The following is a 17,915-nucleotide window of genomic DNA, read 5'->3' on the forward strand; positions in this document are numbered from 1 at the left end:
CTAATGTCGATGTATCCCTTTCTTCTCCAGCCTGGAAGATACCGCAAGTAGAACTAGTCTGGTGATACACTACGAGGGTAAGACTTGAATTCTGTGACGCCATGCTAGTTGCTACTTGCTTCACTATATATATATATATATATATATAAGTTCCACTTAGATCCAAGCTTAATTGCGTTATGGTGGGAGGAAAAAAAAAAAAAAAACTAGCCTTGATGCTTTGTAGTAATTATATTATTCTATCAAATATAAAAATACAAAATCATTGTTCTGAAGGATACATTGAATTATTTTATTCAATGATTACACCAGTAATTTTATTGTATAATAAAAAATACAATTATCAAAATAACTCCACATGATCCTCTAAAAAACATTTATATCATAATAAAAAGATTTATTTTGGAAACAAAAGCAAAAGATAAAATGAAAAAAAGGAAAAATAATAATTATATTATTGTAATAAATAATAATCTATCTTAGGGAACATTAATAACAACAATAATTATGGCAAACATTTTAGTTGAAAAAATAAAAATTACAGATTAAAGAAAAAGAAGCCGCATCTAAGCAAGGCGCGAAACAAGTATAGCAAGAACTTTTGTTGAGGGGAACTCTAAAACAAACACAACTGTCTGGAAACTAAACACTCTAAAAAATAGAAAGGCCAAAAATATTTTGATTTGTTCTCTGGAAGTTGTTCCTTTCCCTTTTTTCTATTCTTTTGCAGCGAGTGGTGAGACAGATTATCAGCAGGGAAAAATTCGAGCAGCATAATAATGGAAGTAATTTAGTTTGTTTTACAGCCCTAATTTTTTGTGTTTCTCAATCATTCTTCTTCGCATGATCCTCCATTTGTCTGACTTGGTTAAGCCTCCACAACCTTTGACACTTCAAAGACCAGTTCTTATGGAGAAGAGAAGGATTTCAAAGAAGCACTCCCAATTGAAATCAGCCAACAACAAAGCATCGTCTTTTGTCATCGCAAAACAAGAATCAACATGAACATATTACAGCACAGCTTGATTAAAATATGATTGAGATTTATTGCAAGTTAAAGTTCATTAGCCTCTTCCTCATGGTAAAAAGAGGACATGCTGCAGTGCACAATCTCATCAGATCTTGCTAGTTTAGTATAGCTCTTTCACTAGGATGGCTAGTGATTTTGAAAAACTTAATACAGTTAGCGACTTTTGGAAAACTAGAAAAGCTTGCGATAATTGCAAGATTTGACATTAAACAAAAAAAAAAAAAAAACAGTAATTGCATTCCTATAGTGGCCTATAACACTTTCCCTAAGGTTGATCAAAAGATTCCCCAGTGAATTTGTCTCCTATTTTCCTTCTCTCTTTTTTTCCACTACGTTTTCAGTGCCAATAGAGCAAGAATTATCAAGCCATCCCAACTAAAAGTAAGAAGTTTGGATCTTGCAACCAAGGAATATACAACGCAGGCAAGTGGCAAATAGCAACAACCAATGCAAATAGCAACTTAAAGCAAGGAAAAAACTAGCAATTACCATTAGCTTCCTGAACATCGAACTGTCTGCTAATAGGAAACACATAAACTAAGATGAACACTAGCTCACCAATTTACATGCCGGCACATAAATCAGCAAGATAAGACAATCCTTGATTGCAATCTTGAGTCTTTACATAACACTACAAACCGGGCAAGTCGCTCTATTAGTGCTGCAGCACAAGGGCATGAACTGCACCCACTACCATCAATGTGATACCAAATCCAATCAAATAAACCCAACTAACAATAGAAGCAGGTAAAACCTAATTCTAGCATCAACTTGATTTTCACATCAGTTCGAAGGATGCTGCTACATGAGGGCAGAGATCAAAAGGAGATGGCATGTTACTGCTTAGTAAAAATACTATCAGAAAAGCTAGGGCATTTCTCCAAGATGTAGAGTGAGTTAATAGTGGTAATAACATGTTGCAAAATACCACCATGAGGTTATCCTCAAAGCACAGCTAACTCAATATACTTAGCTGCATCCTCTGCTCTATGCAGTTCCATTCCACAACACCAAATTGCATCTAATGAGACGGTTCAGAAGGAGCTCAAACTCCAAAATTCAGCATTGCATCCTTAAACTCATCTCCACATAAACATTGGATAATCTGAAAGGAAAGCCTCAAGCTGTTAGATATAAAAAAGACAGATTGAACGCATTTCAAAAAAAGATGAAATTGTCCATGAGCTAACATTTGAGGGAAATTCATGCTTTTTCTGAGATTAACTAGAACCGTGAACACACCTCACTTTGTCCACCAGTTATATACCCATAGAAAAACAAATAACATTACAAAATGAAACCTAGAAACTAACACAATTTTTGTTATACCCCAGCAAAATCAGAAGTGGGAAGTAAGTTGAACAAATGACTAGTAGATTCACTTATAACGTCAATATTGTCACTCCAAAGCTGCCATGGGATAATAATGACCAGGTGTTGTGAAGATTTATTTTGTTTTAAGTCAATTGGTCAACTTGGAAATTTGAGTAACTATGCAATCTTGACAATCTTTCCCTATAGTGAATACCGTGAGTAGAAGTGCTAAAGAACAGCTAGGGGAGCTAGCATTCAGCGCAATCACATAAGAAACCCAATTGCTAATAGAAAATATGCCACTAGATATATATAATCATGACCAGGTGGAAAAGAGCATAAACAGTAAGCAAAGAGGATTGTCATTCTGTGTTCTACATACTAGTTCACTTGCGCAAATCTGATGATACTTCAGTAAGCATTACATTGTTATCATCTATTGCTAACAGCACGCCTCTAATACAGACCCAAGTATCTAATTGTTACCAATATGTATATGTCACTATTTATTTTCATATAACATGGAGAATTTGATGGAGATGAACACATTTATGTATCTAATCATTACGAAAAACAGCCATCAAGTAAATTCATCCTTGTTTCCCAGAGGCACAAAGGCCCAGTATCATTCGAAGAATTAGTGCAATCAGCAAGCAGAAACAAGAAGAAACACATAAATACCACGTGTGACATGGGAATGTTGGTAAATAAGAGCTGGAAATCCTGCTGATCAGGAACACTATGCTGATGAAATAGAAACCGCATTTGGAAAAGCCATCAGAAGCTTGCCAGCATTCCAAGCCCCCAATACCTCAGAACCAGCACAAATCAATATCCCATCTCAAACATCCAGAACTGCTAATATAAGTCACATCAGAACCTAGAAGTCCGCAGCTCTATCCACCAATTACAACTTGAAGAAAACAGCAAGTTCTTTTGAATCATAATCTTGGTTACAAAAATTTGCTCGATCTCAGTTTCAAAACAATTTCAATTTTTAGCAGCATCTGCTATGTTTCTACAACAATTCTATTGCAGTGTCGTGGTCTATATGTTCAGACATAGCTTCTTTGTGAACTCCTTGTCTTGCTAGAGTACAATCAACATCAAATATAAGGTCGTTGATAAATGATCCCGTCACATTGCAACTCTTTCATCAAATTCAATGAAACCATTCAAAACCCTGTCTAGTTTATTAGGGATGGAAACATGACAGTTTGATAAACTTTAAGCAGAGCAGTAGAAAGCATCTAAACATGCTAACAGCCTCTAAGTTTTCTGGCAGGTTAGTGCTCCATTATAGCCAATTATAAAGTCCTTAGGCTTACGAACCTCGCTAAGATCCCAAATTATCCAGCATAGCATAAACACACAACTATATGCTAAGAACTACTCTAAAAGACCAATTTAATACACATCTTAAGGAACATGGTTCCCCCTACACTAAGCTGAAAGAAAAATCCACTCACTTCTTCGACTGCTTGCCCTGCAAACAGTAGGCTCTCGTTAAAACACTGTTAGCTCCTCTAAGCAGGAATAACTCGCCATAAAAATTACCATAGTTTTCAGAAGAAGAACATGTACATTATAGAGGCATGCACACAAAGCTCCACCATATTGATAGGAATTGAAACATATGATATGCATATCTCAATCATAACAAAAGATGGGGAAAAAAAAGAGGGAGAGAAATTAAAACTGGCTACCTTCTCTAGCCCACAGTCCCTACACCCTGTTTTTTCTTCTGCTCTATCATATACTCCCGAACTCGCTCTGCCTTCCTTCTCATCCCTTCAACCATCTCCTCCGTGACCTCTAATATCTGCTTTGGCAAATCCACCTCCATAGAATTAAACCACTCCTCCAGTGTCATCTTCTCCAAATCCGGTAATTCCTTCCCCTTCTCCAAATTCTCATTGGCACTAACTTGTGCCTCACTAACATCACCGTCCTTAGTATCATTCCCCTTGGCTGTGTCATTACACTTTTCTCCAAAACTCGTTTCCTTTTCCGTGATCTCCTCGTGGACATCTCCCACGGTCTCAACTTTCTTCTCATTGGCAACCTCTTTCACCTCTTCTTGTGCATTCATCGCTAAATCAACATTATCCTTAACATCCACAACATCACATTGAACATTCTCCGCTGGCAATACCTGTAAATTCTTTTTCCTCCCCCTACCTCCACGCACTTTTTTACCCAATTCACCACAATCGACTCCCAAATTCTCCAAAACAACACAATCCTCGTTCTTTCTACTTCTAGTGCTCCTCAAATTCACTCTCTTTGCCTCAGCAGGAACCACACTATCCAATTGCTTCTCCAAAGCCTTAGCACTCCTCGGTCTCCCTCTTCCCCTACTCTCTGGAACTATCACCTCACTTTTTACCTCCAATTTCTCAACATTCTCTTCCTCCAAATTTTCAGCATTCTCCCTCTCCTCTTCATTTCCCCTGCGGCTCCGATTCGCTGCGACAGATCCTACTTTACTGGATTCTTTAGCCCGTCTCCTCGGATTGCGTCTCAACTGCGAGCTTTCCTCGTGAACGTTGAATTGGACGAGGATCGAAGTTAACTCCCCGAGTTTGATGGTGTCGCCGTGGCGGAGATCGAAGGATTTGTAGGGGGAGAGAGTAGTGGAGTTGAGAGTGGTGCCATTGGAGGAATCAAGGTCTTGGAGACTCCATTTTCCTGATTCGGATACGATTGCGAGGTGCTTTGAGGAGATTCCGGCGTCTTTGATAGGGACGTTGTTGCCGCGTACAACCCGGCCGATTCGGACAGTGGATCCGGGTCTGAATTCTAGGGTTTCGCCTTCTCTAGGACCTCGCACCATTGTCAATTTCAGTATTGGGGGTTCCATTGGTAGAGAGAAACGATTCGGATGCTTGAAACGTCGTTTTGAAGTGGAGCAGGAACAGGATTCAGAGTGTTGAAATTAATTTGAAAATGGAAAAGGACTTGCTTCTGTCGTTAAATTACTTGGTTTGCCGCTATATCAAAATTTTTGAAAGGTAACTGGGCGGCAAGGAGCTCCCTTCCTCGGTTTATTTTATTTTAGTAAAAAAAAAATTAAGATAAGATTGACAGATCACATATATCTAATTTTATTCACACACCAAAAAAAAAATCAACTAAAAAAATATCCTTGCCGTTATGATTTTTTTTGCATTCTTCATTTTTTAAAATATTTTTATTTAAAAATATATTAAAATAATACTTTTTATTTTTTAATATATATTTTTAATACCATTCAAACTTATAAAAAAAAAAAAAACCCTGGATTCATATCAATACAGATACGAGAAGTGTCAAGTCGAGGTAATCTGGAACTGGCAGCTAAAGGAGATATTTTGTGATGCTAGTGGGCATTGGCTTGGTGGCGATGCTGCCAGTGCTGCGCATGTACCTCACCCAAAGAAGAATGATGGGTCTTATACATACATACATACATATATATATATACACACACACATACATACATACCCACCCTGATATATATATATATATCAGGCGTGAGATGTGAGATATTTAAGAGAGAAGGGTAAAAACAGATCTTCCATACAAAGTTACAAATGGGTTAAGCCCAAACTCCAATGGCCATTTAAAATATCAAACCCAACGTTCCAAGTTCAGCCCATGAATACTAAAAGTTATGCTAGCCCAAAGCCCAAACCATCCCTTTCTCCACAGCCTCCTACAGTCCACCGCCCATCACGACCACCACGACACAAACCCTAAACAAGAAAACACTCCCAGGTGCAAAGAACGAAATAAACAATAATAATAATAAAAAAATTCTACTCTCCTAGTGAGAGTGGACTCCACAACTTGTATAGCCAATCGTAGAATTTTAATTTTATTTTATCACTCTTTCAAATAAAAAAAAAACTTTAGGCACATAAAAAAAAAGAAAAAGAAAAAAAGAGGCATGCAAAACCAAAAAGGAAGAGCCACCATGTCTTGCTGTGCTCTCCCACGTTAATCCACCGCCTCTTTCACGCACAAACGCTCTCTTCTTCATTATTTCATTTTCTTTTCTATATTTATCCAATTTGACCACTCATTTTTAATTTATTTTTTCAAGACCTCACAGCTCATGCTACGGTATACAGTCTACCCAAATGTAAATAAATAAATTAGTTTTAAAAAAAATAAAAAACAAAAATTAATAATAGTGGGAGTACAAGTAACATTGGGGAAAAAAAAAAAAAAACAAAGAAATTACAAATTTTCTTTCTCGGCCTCCGCCTTTGGTTTCTTCCTTCGTTCTCTTGCTGCTCCTTTGAACGTCTCTTTCTCTTTCTATCTCTCTCTCTAGAATCTCGTATAGCTTTTCCCATAACCCCAATTGTAAAAGCTCAGGTTTGTATCCACATCGATCTAGGTTTCTAATTCTCTATATTTAATCCCCTTTATCAGCTTATTTTTTGATCGGGTTTTATTGGGGAATCTTGTATTGGATCTTTGTTTTCTGGTCTCAGATTCTAAACTATCTTAATTTGCGTGTGTTTCATGCAATTGGGTTTTCACAAATAGTTTTATGTGTCTGGGTTTTTATTTTTATTTTTTATAATCTTTTCGATTATTATTGAGCTTCAGTCAATTGGTTTTTTATTATTAAAAGAGATAAGGGTTTATTGCTGATTGTAATTTCTTGATGACGGGTTTTTGATTTCCAGTAAAATTAAGGGATTGAATTCAAACAAACAAAGACTTAGGTGCTATGAATGTTTTTCTTGCTGTTTATCTTTGTGTGGAAATTAAAAAATAAATACAACTTAGCGAAACAATCTCTTAGAGATAATGATAGAGTGGAGGTTTGTGTTTTATGAGGCCGCAATTGATGCTGAATTCAGTATTCAAAATCCATGGTGTTTTCTGTTTCTTAGACTTGTCAGCAACCTTAATATTTTTTTTTTTGAAATTTCTACTCGTGATATCAAAGATTTATTTTTTGTATATAAATAGTTTCTGGTTTTGTAGGTATCGAGTAATGAGTAGTTCTTTTAATGCTTATAGTTATGTGAACTGAATTGATTTGTTTAATGTTCTTGTTATGTGCTGGCATAAAAATTGTATGCTTGGGGGCTGTATTCCTGTTTTTTCTTATTGATTTTATTTGTTATGTAGTGAGGGAAGTTGAAGGATCGTGGGGGAAGGAGTTTTGGAGTGGGAAATGGCTGGGATTGTGGGTGAGGAAGCTGGAGTTGGAAGGTCCACGGAGGGCATTTCAATTGGGCAGCGTTGCCAGTCAGGTGAATTGCTGGCGGAATGGCGGTCCTCTGAGCAGGTGGAAAACGGAACCCCATCAACTTCGCCACCTTATTGGGACACTGACGATGACGATGATGGAGGTATGTGCTGGTTCTCCATATAATTTATTGTATTTGTATTTTCGTTCTGGTTCTCCTTTGTTTTTTGGTTTTAGTGTGTGTATTCTTTTTGCCAGTGAGCACACTAAGGCTCTTCGAAATTCAATGTTGGAAGCTAGAGTGTAAAAGCTGTTGGAAGTATTAAGGGAAAAATGAACTGGTTCTATTCTCCTTCATTTGGTGGTTGAACAATATTGCACTGGACTTATTGCATGGAGGTTCTGCAAAAAGTAGCTTGACACCAAGATGCTTGAAGATTAGCCCAATGTTCTAGTATATCTCAGTACAAGATAAAATGAATTTTGTGAAGAATCTCTCTTATCCAAACCTCAATCATGAAGTCCCTTCTCTCCCGCTCTCCCCCGCTCTCCATGTCAAGAATGGTTCCGAGAGAGGCACATTCACTAACTAAAATGAATTTTTTTTTACTTACTGCTGGATTTTGAGTTTTTCATTTAGCAATCAATTTCCCACGCACTTTGTGGAAAGAAGTGCAACAGTAAAGTTTCTTTTGTTAATTATGTGATCGCAAATGGATATGGTAGCAGTGCATCACGGATCAGATTGGTTTGTTATATCTTTTTACTCAGTGGTATATGTGAAATTGACAAAATTCAGTATAAATAGCTGCAAGAAAACTTGATTAAATAGATGTTAGCTAACTAACATTAGTTTCCACTTCCATAGCAGAACACTCCTAACTCTTAGATTTTGTGATTGATTCTTTAGTTTCTTATCCCTCTCTACAAGCTGTTATGCGGACAACTCTTTACTAACTGATTTTGTTCTTTTATAGGGCCAAAACCTTCTGAGTTATTTGGAAAATACACATGGAAGATAGAGAAATTCTCAGAGATTAATAAAAGAGAACTTCGAAGCAATGCATTTGAAGTTGGCGGCTACAAATGGTAAAGAGCTTTGCATATCGTTCTTTCATATGGCCCCCTGTCCCATTTTTTTGTTTTACTTTCACAATTTCGCCTCTATAAATTTTTTTTACCTATATACATTACATGCACACATGTACATTCAAGTCATGCAGACAAATTTGTCAACAATGTATGTACTTTTTTAGTTTGTACTTTATACCCATATTATACTACTATAAATGTATATTTCTAAGTTTCCTACCTGCATGCACTCGCCCACCATGAGTAAAAAAATATTTGCATATGTAATATCATTTTGGAAGCTTGGGCTTTCTTAAATTGTGCTTTTCACAAACCAAAAATGTTTCTCTTTACTCTGGATGGGAATATGAAACCATTATATATGATTTTTGGGATCACACGCTGATCTCATTCTTTATTAATCTCTCTTCAATTAAAATAGGGTTCTCCATTAAGGAGGAAACAATTGCAATCCCCCCCCCCCCCAATTCTCAGACTTCATTATTTCTCACGTTTGCAAGCCCAAAACATGTGATGCAACATGATATGAGGGATGTGATGTACCTTGCTAAAATCAATTGTATTACTGCATCATATGAATCTTTTTTCCATGCACAAACCTTCACTAGTTATTTGCAGCTAATATTGAATTTGTTATATAACTCCCTCATGCATATATTTTTTTAACCTGTGCTTATGATAGAGAGAGATTTACATGAGATGACTTATGTGTTCTGCTGTGTGTTACCAAGTTAGGCTGAATTTTTTTATTTTTTTCTTTGCTTCAAATTAATATTTTTTTGGTGTTTTCAAATCATTTTGATATGCAGATTTCAAAAATAATTTTTTTTAAATAAAAAAATTATTTTGATACATTTCTGAGTAAAAAACACTTTAAAAAGCAACCGCAACTACATTCCCAAACACTCTCTGAGTTGTTTGGTAAAGCTTATTATCTAGAGATAAATGTTATATTTTTCTTACTCTTCTGCTATAAGCTTTGCAATAAAGCGAATGAAACGAGTTTATTGGTTTTCCATATGTTTGGTGTAGCCAATTGGTAATATCTTGAATCTCACTGATGGATGTTCTTCTCATAAAGAACAAGTAGAATAAATCATCATGCACTTTAATTAAAAAAAAATAGTAAAATGTATCATATTGGCTGATTTATAATCCACCCTTTTCATTTTAAAGAGGCCAACTTTCACATTTTTGAGCATGAATTTTGATGATTATGTTGACATCTCAATTATATAGGTTTTCTCAAGTTTGTTGCATTGATGCTACTGACCCGCAGAAAATCAGTGCAACTTTCAATGCTATTATTGATTTAATTCTTTTGCTTCTGGTGACAGGTACATTTTAATATATCCCCAAGGTTGTGATGTCTGCAATCATCTTTCACTATTTCTCTGTGTTGCCAACCATGACAAACTTCTTCCAGGTTTGGTGCTACTGACTTGAAATTGCAGTTATAGTCACTGCTCTTTGTTTTTTTTCTGTGCCTGTAACAGTGTAATTTTATTTATCTGTGAACCAGGTTGGAGTCATTTTGCACAGTTTACAATTGCTGTGGTGAATAAAGATCCAAAAAAATCTAAATATTCTGGTCAGTTGATTAAATATTGTCTGAAGTCAGTAATGGAACTGTTGATGTACCATTAACCAAAATTAAAATTTGCAGATACATTACATCGGTTTTGGAAGAAAGAACATGACTGGGGATGGAAGAAATTTATGGAGTTATCAAAAGTGTCAGATGGGTTTTTAGATGCAACTGACACTCTTATTATAAAGGCTCAAGTGCAAGTCATCAGGTTTCTGATAAGTTACTGGTTTATATATGTTTGATGTCTATCAGTGATTGTGCTACATTTTGCACCATCATGCTGCTCATGTTATTCTATTACTTTCCTATGGTCCGCTATTTGTAAAGTATTTTGTGATGGCAGTATAATTGTCTTGCATGCTTTTCTTGCTTGTCCATTCCAAGTTTAATGTTTTTGAGAAGTTGCGTCAGAATCTAAATTTAGATGTTTTAAGGGTAGTCATGGCTCATTTATATAAATTTCTGATCAAATCTGAAGTCGTCTCGATAATGAAGTTATTCTTGTTGGATCTTTAAGTTTTTAGTTATCTTTTTGTTATAAATTATGTTAACTGAGCCAAAGTATATATTTTTATCACCGCATCCCAAAAATATTATTTTACATGAGCTGGAAAGTGGACAGTTAATTATCTGGCATTTCAGTTGGTCCATCTATGTGTCTACGTGTACTTTTTGGCAATTCGATATGATTATCTTTAGTGTTTCAATTTTAAAGTGAGCTGAGCATACCATGTTTCCTATAATGAATTATAATTGCATTCTCGTCAATGTTGGTCCATGGGTTATGTAAATGAGATATTCCTATGTGAAAACGGGCAAATTGTAAAAAGTTGTCAACATAACTTTTGTTCTAAAGGAGTGAGTTTCACTGAATAAAAAAAAGAACTCATTTTATGGTATTATCATTGTTGCAATAATGTCATGTCAAGCCTCATGAGGCTATCACATTGAGTTTATGGTCGGGGTCCTTTGTAAATGAACTTTGATATGGAGGCTGTATTTACCAATTTGAAGTTCTGGCATTAAGAGTCGTGACTTGAGTATGTCTGTTGTACTGTTCATCTGTTGATTGCGTGGAACTGTTGTATTAATTTTTCTGCAAGAAAATGCTCTAGGTGTTTTTCATTGTTAACCAGACTCATTGCGAGACTGCTTTTCATGTGTAGGGAGAAAGCAGATCGGCCTTTTCGTTGCCTCGATTGCCAGTATAGGAGAGAACTTGTTAGAGTGTATTTGACAAATGTAGAGCAGATTTGTCGGCGTTTTGTGGAAGAGAGACGGGGAAAACTTGGGAAGTTATCAGAGGACAAAAATAGGTGGTCAAGGTATTGTATCTCAATCTTTTAAAATGATCGTTACTTTACACATTAGAATAGAATGGTTGTCAGTAGTTTTAACTTCTCAACGTGCTGCGTTATGAAAAGTGTGTTGTTTTGGTAGTCCTACGAGCCTGCATAATATCATTAATTTATGCCTTTATTAACAGTTTTCTTTTTGTGATAGCATTTTTTGGTGGCAATTATAGCTTATTTTACTTGTGTTTCTGGTCAGTATAGTTTTGTGATGATAATGTTTGCAACTGTTGCAGCTTTTGTGCTTTTTGGTTGGGAATGGATCAAAATGCCCGGCGCCACTTGTCCAGGGAGAAAACAGATGTAATTCTGAAAGTAATTGTAAAGCATTTCTTTATCGAGAAGGAAGTCACATCTACATTGGTAATGGATTCCTTGTATAGTGGATTGAAGGCTCTTGAAGGCCAAACTAAGAGCAAGAAGGGAAGGGCAAAATTATTGGATGCTGAAGAAATGCCAGCTCCAATTGTTTGTGTTGAAAAAGATATGTTTGTGTTGGTGGATGATGTGCTGCTACTACTTGAGAGGGCTGCCATGGAACCATTGCCTCCAAAAGATGAGAAGGGCCCTCAGAATCGTACAAAGGTGGGTTGGGTTGCTGGATACCATTTTTTAATGTTTGAATCTTTTCTGAATTCAGCTATGCATATAGGCAGTCAATATGAAAAATTACTGTGGGAATTTTAAGCAGTTGAATCATTTTAGTAGTTTGTTTTAAATCATTGATGGTTTGTATTGTCATTACTCCTAAGGTCTCTTTTTGGAGCACTAGAATATTTGAATTTTGGATCTTGCGATTTCACAAATTGTCCCATGTGTTTGGTATACTAGAGAAACTTTGTTGGTGGCATTGGGTTTAACTTATTGGGCTTAAGCTTCAACCACAAGTTAGAAAATCGTATGCAGTTGCTAATTTTACTTGCTATGCAAACAATTTTCTTCCATTAATTAGCATGCATCTCTCTAGAAACAGTTTGTTTACTGGAATAGCACATGTACATAATAAGAACAGAACATTTTAGGTATACAATGGCTGCTACATATGATTGTTTCAGAGTGTTGGTGACAGCATTAGGGTGGGGACAATGATGGAAGTGGCTGTATGTTGATGGTAATAGGAGTGATGGTGATATCACATAATTATAGATTTTATTCTGTACACTGGATTACATCCTGAAGAGCATGAAAATGCTGGCTGTTTTTCCTTGCTTGATGGTTGTCAATATCTTGATTATTCTGCATGCTTCATGACTGTGACTTATTAAGCTTCTGATGTCTTGAAAACTTTTTGCATTTATACCCAGGATGGAAGTTCTGGAGAGGACTTCAACAAGGATTCAATTGAGCGTGATGAAAGGCGTCTAACAGAATTGGGTCGTAGGACGGTGGAAATATTTGTTCTCGCTCATATTTTCAAGTAATACACTAATACTTAATTTTTCTTTTTTGCTGTTATTAGTTTCTTCATGCTGCTAGGACTCTTCCATTTCAGGCTTAACTGGAACCATATTTCAGCCACATGCACCTTTTCTTTTGCCTAAATCAATTTTTTTGGAGTAATCCACTGATTTGGAAGTCCTTTTTTCTATGAGGATAACCTTCTGGAATTTAATCTAATGGAAGTCCAAGCATTTTTGCCAATAACTTAATACTTTTGTTGTCATTTTACTTTTATTTGGAGCCCATTCTTCCATTATGCTATTTTTTCATGTGCTCAATACTGAAGCAGTAAATACATTGCAAATATTAATGAATGATGAATTTCTATGCCAATTAGTAAACACTAATAACAATTTATTGGCATAACGAGCACTGCTTATCTTGGCATAGCAATTTTCTGATTCTTTGTGGCATGACAAGTATTCCTTATTGTTATCCATGCATGCCCTGATTTTTTGTCTGCTTCACGTGTAGCCATAAAATTGAAGTTTCCTACCAGGAAGCTGTTGCTTTGAAGAGGCAAGAAGAGCTAATTCGTGAAGAAGAGGCAGCATGGCTTGCAGAAAGTGAGCAGAAGGCTAAACGTGGAGCAACTGAAAAGGAAAAGAAATTAAAGAAAAAACAGGTGGCTTATTTTTCTTTCTTAATAAGAATTGAGTAAAACGTAGTCTGAACTCCCCTATTGAATTCAGGTGGTGTCAGATTACAGTGTCACCATATGATTAGGATTCTGAAACTTTGATTTAGAAAATTCACTTGTTGAAGCCCTTCGGAATTCCTTCCAGTGTTGCTTGGATTTTTTGAGGGCCATAATCACTATGCAAATTTATCTAAAATGCATGATGGATGGCTAGATTTTCTTTTTTGGGAAAAAAACTTCGCCACTGCCACTGCCACCTCCCCCCCCCCCACACACACACACAATCAAGAAAACCCCAATCCACCCTTTTCAAGGTTTAATTTGTTTGAATTCTGATGCTTGTAAATACAGGCTAAACAAAAACGGAACAATCGCAAAGGGAAGGATAAAGGTAGAGAGGATAGGTCTGGTGTTGCTGTGGTAGACAAGTACCAAGAGTCAAATCTTAGTAATGAGAATAAGGAGTTTGCTGTCGAGGAGGTGCGGCCTGTGATGGAAAAGCCTGAGGTTCTGGAAGATGTCTCTGATGTGTCTGATTCAGTGGATGGTGTTGCTGAAGTGCTTCAGCCTGATTCAGAAGACAGAGATGCAAGCGCGGTCAATTGGGATACTGACACCTCAGAAGTTCATCCTCCCACCGAAGTCAGTAGCGGTGGAGTTAGTGGCTTGTCATCTGTGCCAAACGGGACAGGTGATAAAAGGAGCACATATGCAATGGATGATAGTTCCTCAACATGCTCTAATGATTCAGTCCCTTCAGTAGTAATGAATGACCCATATAAGGGAAACTCGTACCTGAACAATCAATTTGAAAAATTGCCTAGCAGGTATGTGGTAAACATGTGGCCTTCGTGTGCTTTTTCCACTGGAGGACTTGATTATGTGGCATTCATTTTGCATTTCATATCTGCAGAGGGAAGAATCAGCGAGGTAAGATGGCACATGATGCGAGTTGGACAGCTGAAATGGATAATCAGCCTCCTGAGCCTGCATTAGATACTGGTGATCATAGCAATGTCACAAGAAGTAGCAAGGCTGCTGATTGCGAGCTTGAGGCCGTTGTTCATGATTTGCGGGACAGGATGGTGAAGCTTGAACAACATGTAATTAAGAAAGGAAAGGTGAAGTTGCTAATCTTTTGCCTTGATCTCAAATTTCTACTCTTTCAATAATGTTTAAACCATCAAACAATATAGAACTGTATCACAAGCATCAAATTTTCAAATCCAATTTTGGCAGGCTAATTATCTTTTGTAGTTTTCTCCTTCTTGACGCCTTCTCCTTTTTGACACCTAATAGCATGGTTGGCTACATGTTTTCGTTGCATCAGCTTCTTGGGTATGAAGGGTCTTCTCTGTTGTCTTATTTAGCATCGTGGTGACCCTTCTCTGTTGTCTTATTTAGCACCGTGGTTCCTACAGTGCAAGTGTTTTTAGATTTTTTTCTTCCATTTTCATCTTATTATTTTTCTTTTATTGTTTTTTGTTTAATCCTGGCTTGTCTCTTCTTCATTTGGGGAAGATGAATTTTTCTTCTACTAGGTTCATAGAATATTTTAGGAATTAATCAATGCAAAGGAGTTTTTTGCTGTCTTTGCTATGAGACTGTTCTTTCTTCCTTTCCCTTTACCGCTTTTTATTCCAACAAGTTCAAAGGCAATTCTTGAAGGCTTGGCCACCATGCGATTTTATGCCTTTGTGTTCTTTTCAATTTGGGTTGAATCCCTTAAATCTTTTGGCTTTCTGTTTCTGAATGCTGCTTTATTTCTGTGAATACATTTAATCTGTTCTACTTGAGTATGTGTTGATGGACATTTCTTATCTATGAAATAGGAAGACGCAGTTGTTTCAATGCAAAAGCAGATGAGTAACAAAGACCTGGTTGAGGTAGAAAGACCTAAAGAAAAGACAGCAGCTGTACCATCTTCTCCCAGAAGCCCTCCGACAAGTCCTCCTAAAAATGTACCATCCACTGTTCAATTGAAGTCAGAAAGCAAGAGTTCGGCTACCATGGATCTCAGTCAAGTTAAGAAAGCATCTTCAAATTGCTCACAGCAGGCTGATAAAACTGCAACTTCAGCTACCTCCCCCCAAAATGCTGGTATTCCCAAAACTGAGATCCAGAATGTGCCAATTGCAAAACAGTCTGACAAACCAACTCTAAAACAAGTCCCTGCCATGTCAAGGCCCTCCAGTGCTCCTCTGGTGCCTGGTCCCAGGCCAACTGCTGCTCCCATTTCTGTAGTCCACACAACTCCTTTACTTTCTCGTTCTGTTAGTGCAGCTGGCCGGCTGGGTCCTGACCCTTCACCAGCGACTCATAGTTATGTTCCGCAGTCCTATCGCAATGCCATTATTGGTAATGCTGTTGGTTCCAGTTCATCTGGTTTCACCCATACCAGCTCTCCAAGTACAGGAGTGAACCTATCACCAGTGCACGTGCAGCCATCTACATTGGTATCTGCACCGATGTTTTTACCACCATTGAACTCTGATAGGGTAGACCCAAACACTCACCAATCTGGCTTTCCTTTTGGTATGGTAACTCGAGATGTCTTACAAGATGGATGCCAATGGATGGAGAGCTCTCAAAGAGATGCAAGTAGAAGCATGAGTGGTGACCCTTCTTCCCTGATAAATGGCATACAAAACATTGACTTGTACAATCCTGTACGCAGTGGATCACAGGAGCACTCCTCCAGTGAGTTCGCAGCCTGCACATCTGGGCGTCAGACCCAAAGTGGGCTGACAGATGAGTTCCCACATCTTGATATCATCAATGATTTGCTTGATGAGGAACATGCTGTAGGGAAGGCAGCCGAGGCAAGCAGAGTCTTCCGTAGCAATGGGCCACACCTATTGAACAGGCAGTTCTCTTTTCCAAATGACTTGGGTGTATCAGGTGATTTGGGTTCCTCAACCAATAGCCCTTGCAGGTTCGAGCGCACGAGGAGTTACCATGATGGTGGATTTCAGCGAAGCTATAGCCCTTCTGGAACCCATTTTGACACGCCTAGGGAATATATTCCACAAGCTAGCTCAATGCCTTATGCAAATGGGCATATTGATGGGTTGATTTCAAACCAGTGGCAGATGGCTGGCTCTGATATTTCCTTGATGGGCATGAGAAATGCTGATGGTGATAGTTCCCCATATTTTAATCCAGAGTATTCAAATATGGCATGCGGGGTCAATGGCTACGCAGTATTTCGACCTTCAAATGGACATTGAAGGAATCTTTTCAGAGGGAGCTTGCCTGCAAGTTGGTGGGTGATTGCCCGTTGTAATAATGTATTGGGTCTTAGAATTGGAGTGAGGTTGTAATCTTTTCATAAGAAAACATTTTGTAAAGAGTGTTTCTGCTTATCTGCCTCCAGCTTTTTAGTTATAACGAGGTTTTGATGTGTTTTCTGGGTTTGATTAATATTTGAATGAGCTTCTGATGGAATATAAGTTACAACCCATCGTTACTGACTAAAATTTGAACCACATCAATTATCCAATTAGAAACCACAAAAGTGGATCAAGACTCGTCTAAACTACAATCTTGAATTAAGTCCCTTCTGATTATTGAGATCTGAGTTTGGTTTCTTGAAAGTGGATGCACGCATCAAAGTTTTTATGGTTATGTAGAGATTGATTCCATCCGGGTTTGAGGCCATTACCAGTTGCTTATGAGCAGGCATTTTTTTCCTGCAACCATTGTGGAGTCTCTCCATAGCATGTAAGGGTCAGACAAAATTGTAACCATGTTCATGAAGAACACGGCAAGGATGAAATGTGTTACCTTTGTAGAGAGTACTTAATCCTATGGGATGATAAAGGAAAGGCCTCTAATTCGATGACACAGACGATGTTTTCACTTTGAACATTTCTTATTTCAAGCCACGTATGCCAACATTGATAGAAACAAGCACATTGTGATCAAGCATTCAAAGGTCAGAGCAACTGCATTTCCAAGAAATTTCCTCACGGGTCAAAACTCAACACGATAAATTTGACGGGAAAAATCTTATCCAGCAAAAGAAAACAAATGTTTACGCATGTAAGCAGGTGGAAAAACGTAAAAACTTGGTATTCAAGTTCAAGAAAATCACCTTTTCTTGTTTAGACCTGTTCAATTTCTTGATAGTTTTTTTTTTTAAAAAAAAAACCTAGCAGTCAACAGTCGAAATCTTTCAACAAATAAAAAAACCACCGAACCCTTCAACCTTTATCAGTATAAATACTCCTCACCGCTACACGAAATTGTTCATGCTTGTT

The 17,915-nt window shown here is 37.3% G+C and overlaps 2 protein-coding genes across 3 annotated transcripts; one reads left to right on the forward strand and one right to left on the reverse strand.

Moving 5' to 3' along the window:
* Nucleotides 1-1,498: 1,498 nt before the first annotated feature.
* LOC105129958 (FHA domain-containing protein At4g14490) lies at nt 1,499-5,383 on the reverse strand. The gene is made up of 2 exons (XM_011032235.1): nt 4,051-5,383; nt 1,499-2,135 (listed from the first exon to the last, which is right to left on the reverse strand). The coding sequence occupies exon 1, from the start codon at nt 5,205-5,207 to the stop codon at nt 4,056-4,058; it is 1,152 nt and encodes a 383-aa protein (XP_011030537.1). The 5' UTR covers nt 5,208-5,383; the 3' UTR covers nt 1,499-2,135; nt 4,051-4,055.
* A 1,117-nt stretch (nt 5,384-6,500) lies between these two features.
* LOC105129959 (MATH domain-containing protein At5g43560) lies at nt 6,501-17,132 on the forward strand. 2 transcript variants are annotated; one of them, XM_011032237.1, is made up of 13 exons: nt 6,501-6,709; nt 7,478-7,701; nt 8,516-8,627; nt 9,968-10,056; nt 10,153-10,221; nt 10,297-10,429; nt 11,388-11,546; nt 11,810-12,158; nt 12,878-12,990; nt 13,488-13,638; nt 14,005-14,480; nt 14,567-14,774; nt 15,486-17,132. In XM_011032237.1, exons 2-13 carry the CDS (start codon nt 7,524-7,526, stop codon nt 16,881-16,883), a joined length of 3,435 nt encoding a protein of 1,144 aa, XP_011030539.1. In that variant the 5' UTR covers nt 6,501-6,709; nt 7,478-7,523; the 3' UTR covers nt 16,884-17,132. The 2 variants fall into 2 exon arrangements, with proteins under 2 accessions (XP_011030539.1, XP_011030540.1); XM_011032238.1 differs by lacking the exon at nt 6,501-6,709 and adding an exon at nt 7,797-8,114 and having other exon boundaries at nt 7,610-7,701.
* Nucleotides 17,133-17,915: the final 783 nt, after the last annotated feature.

Source organism: Populus euphratica, unplaced genomic scaffold (assembly GCF_000495115.2).
Source record: "Populus euphratica unplaced genomic scaffold, PopEup_1.0 scaffold17.1, whole genome shotgun sequence".
NCBI lineage: Eukaryota > Viridiplantae > Streptophyta > Magnoliopsida > Malpighiales > Salicaceae > Populus > Populus euphratica.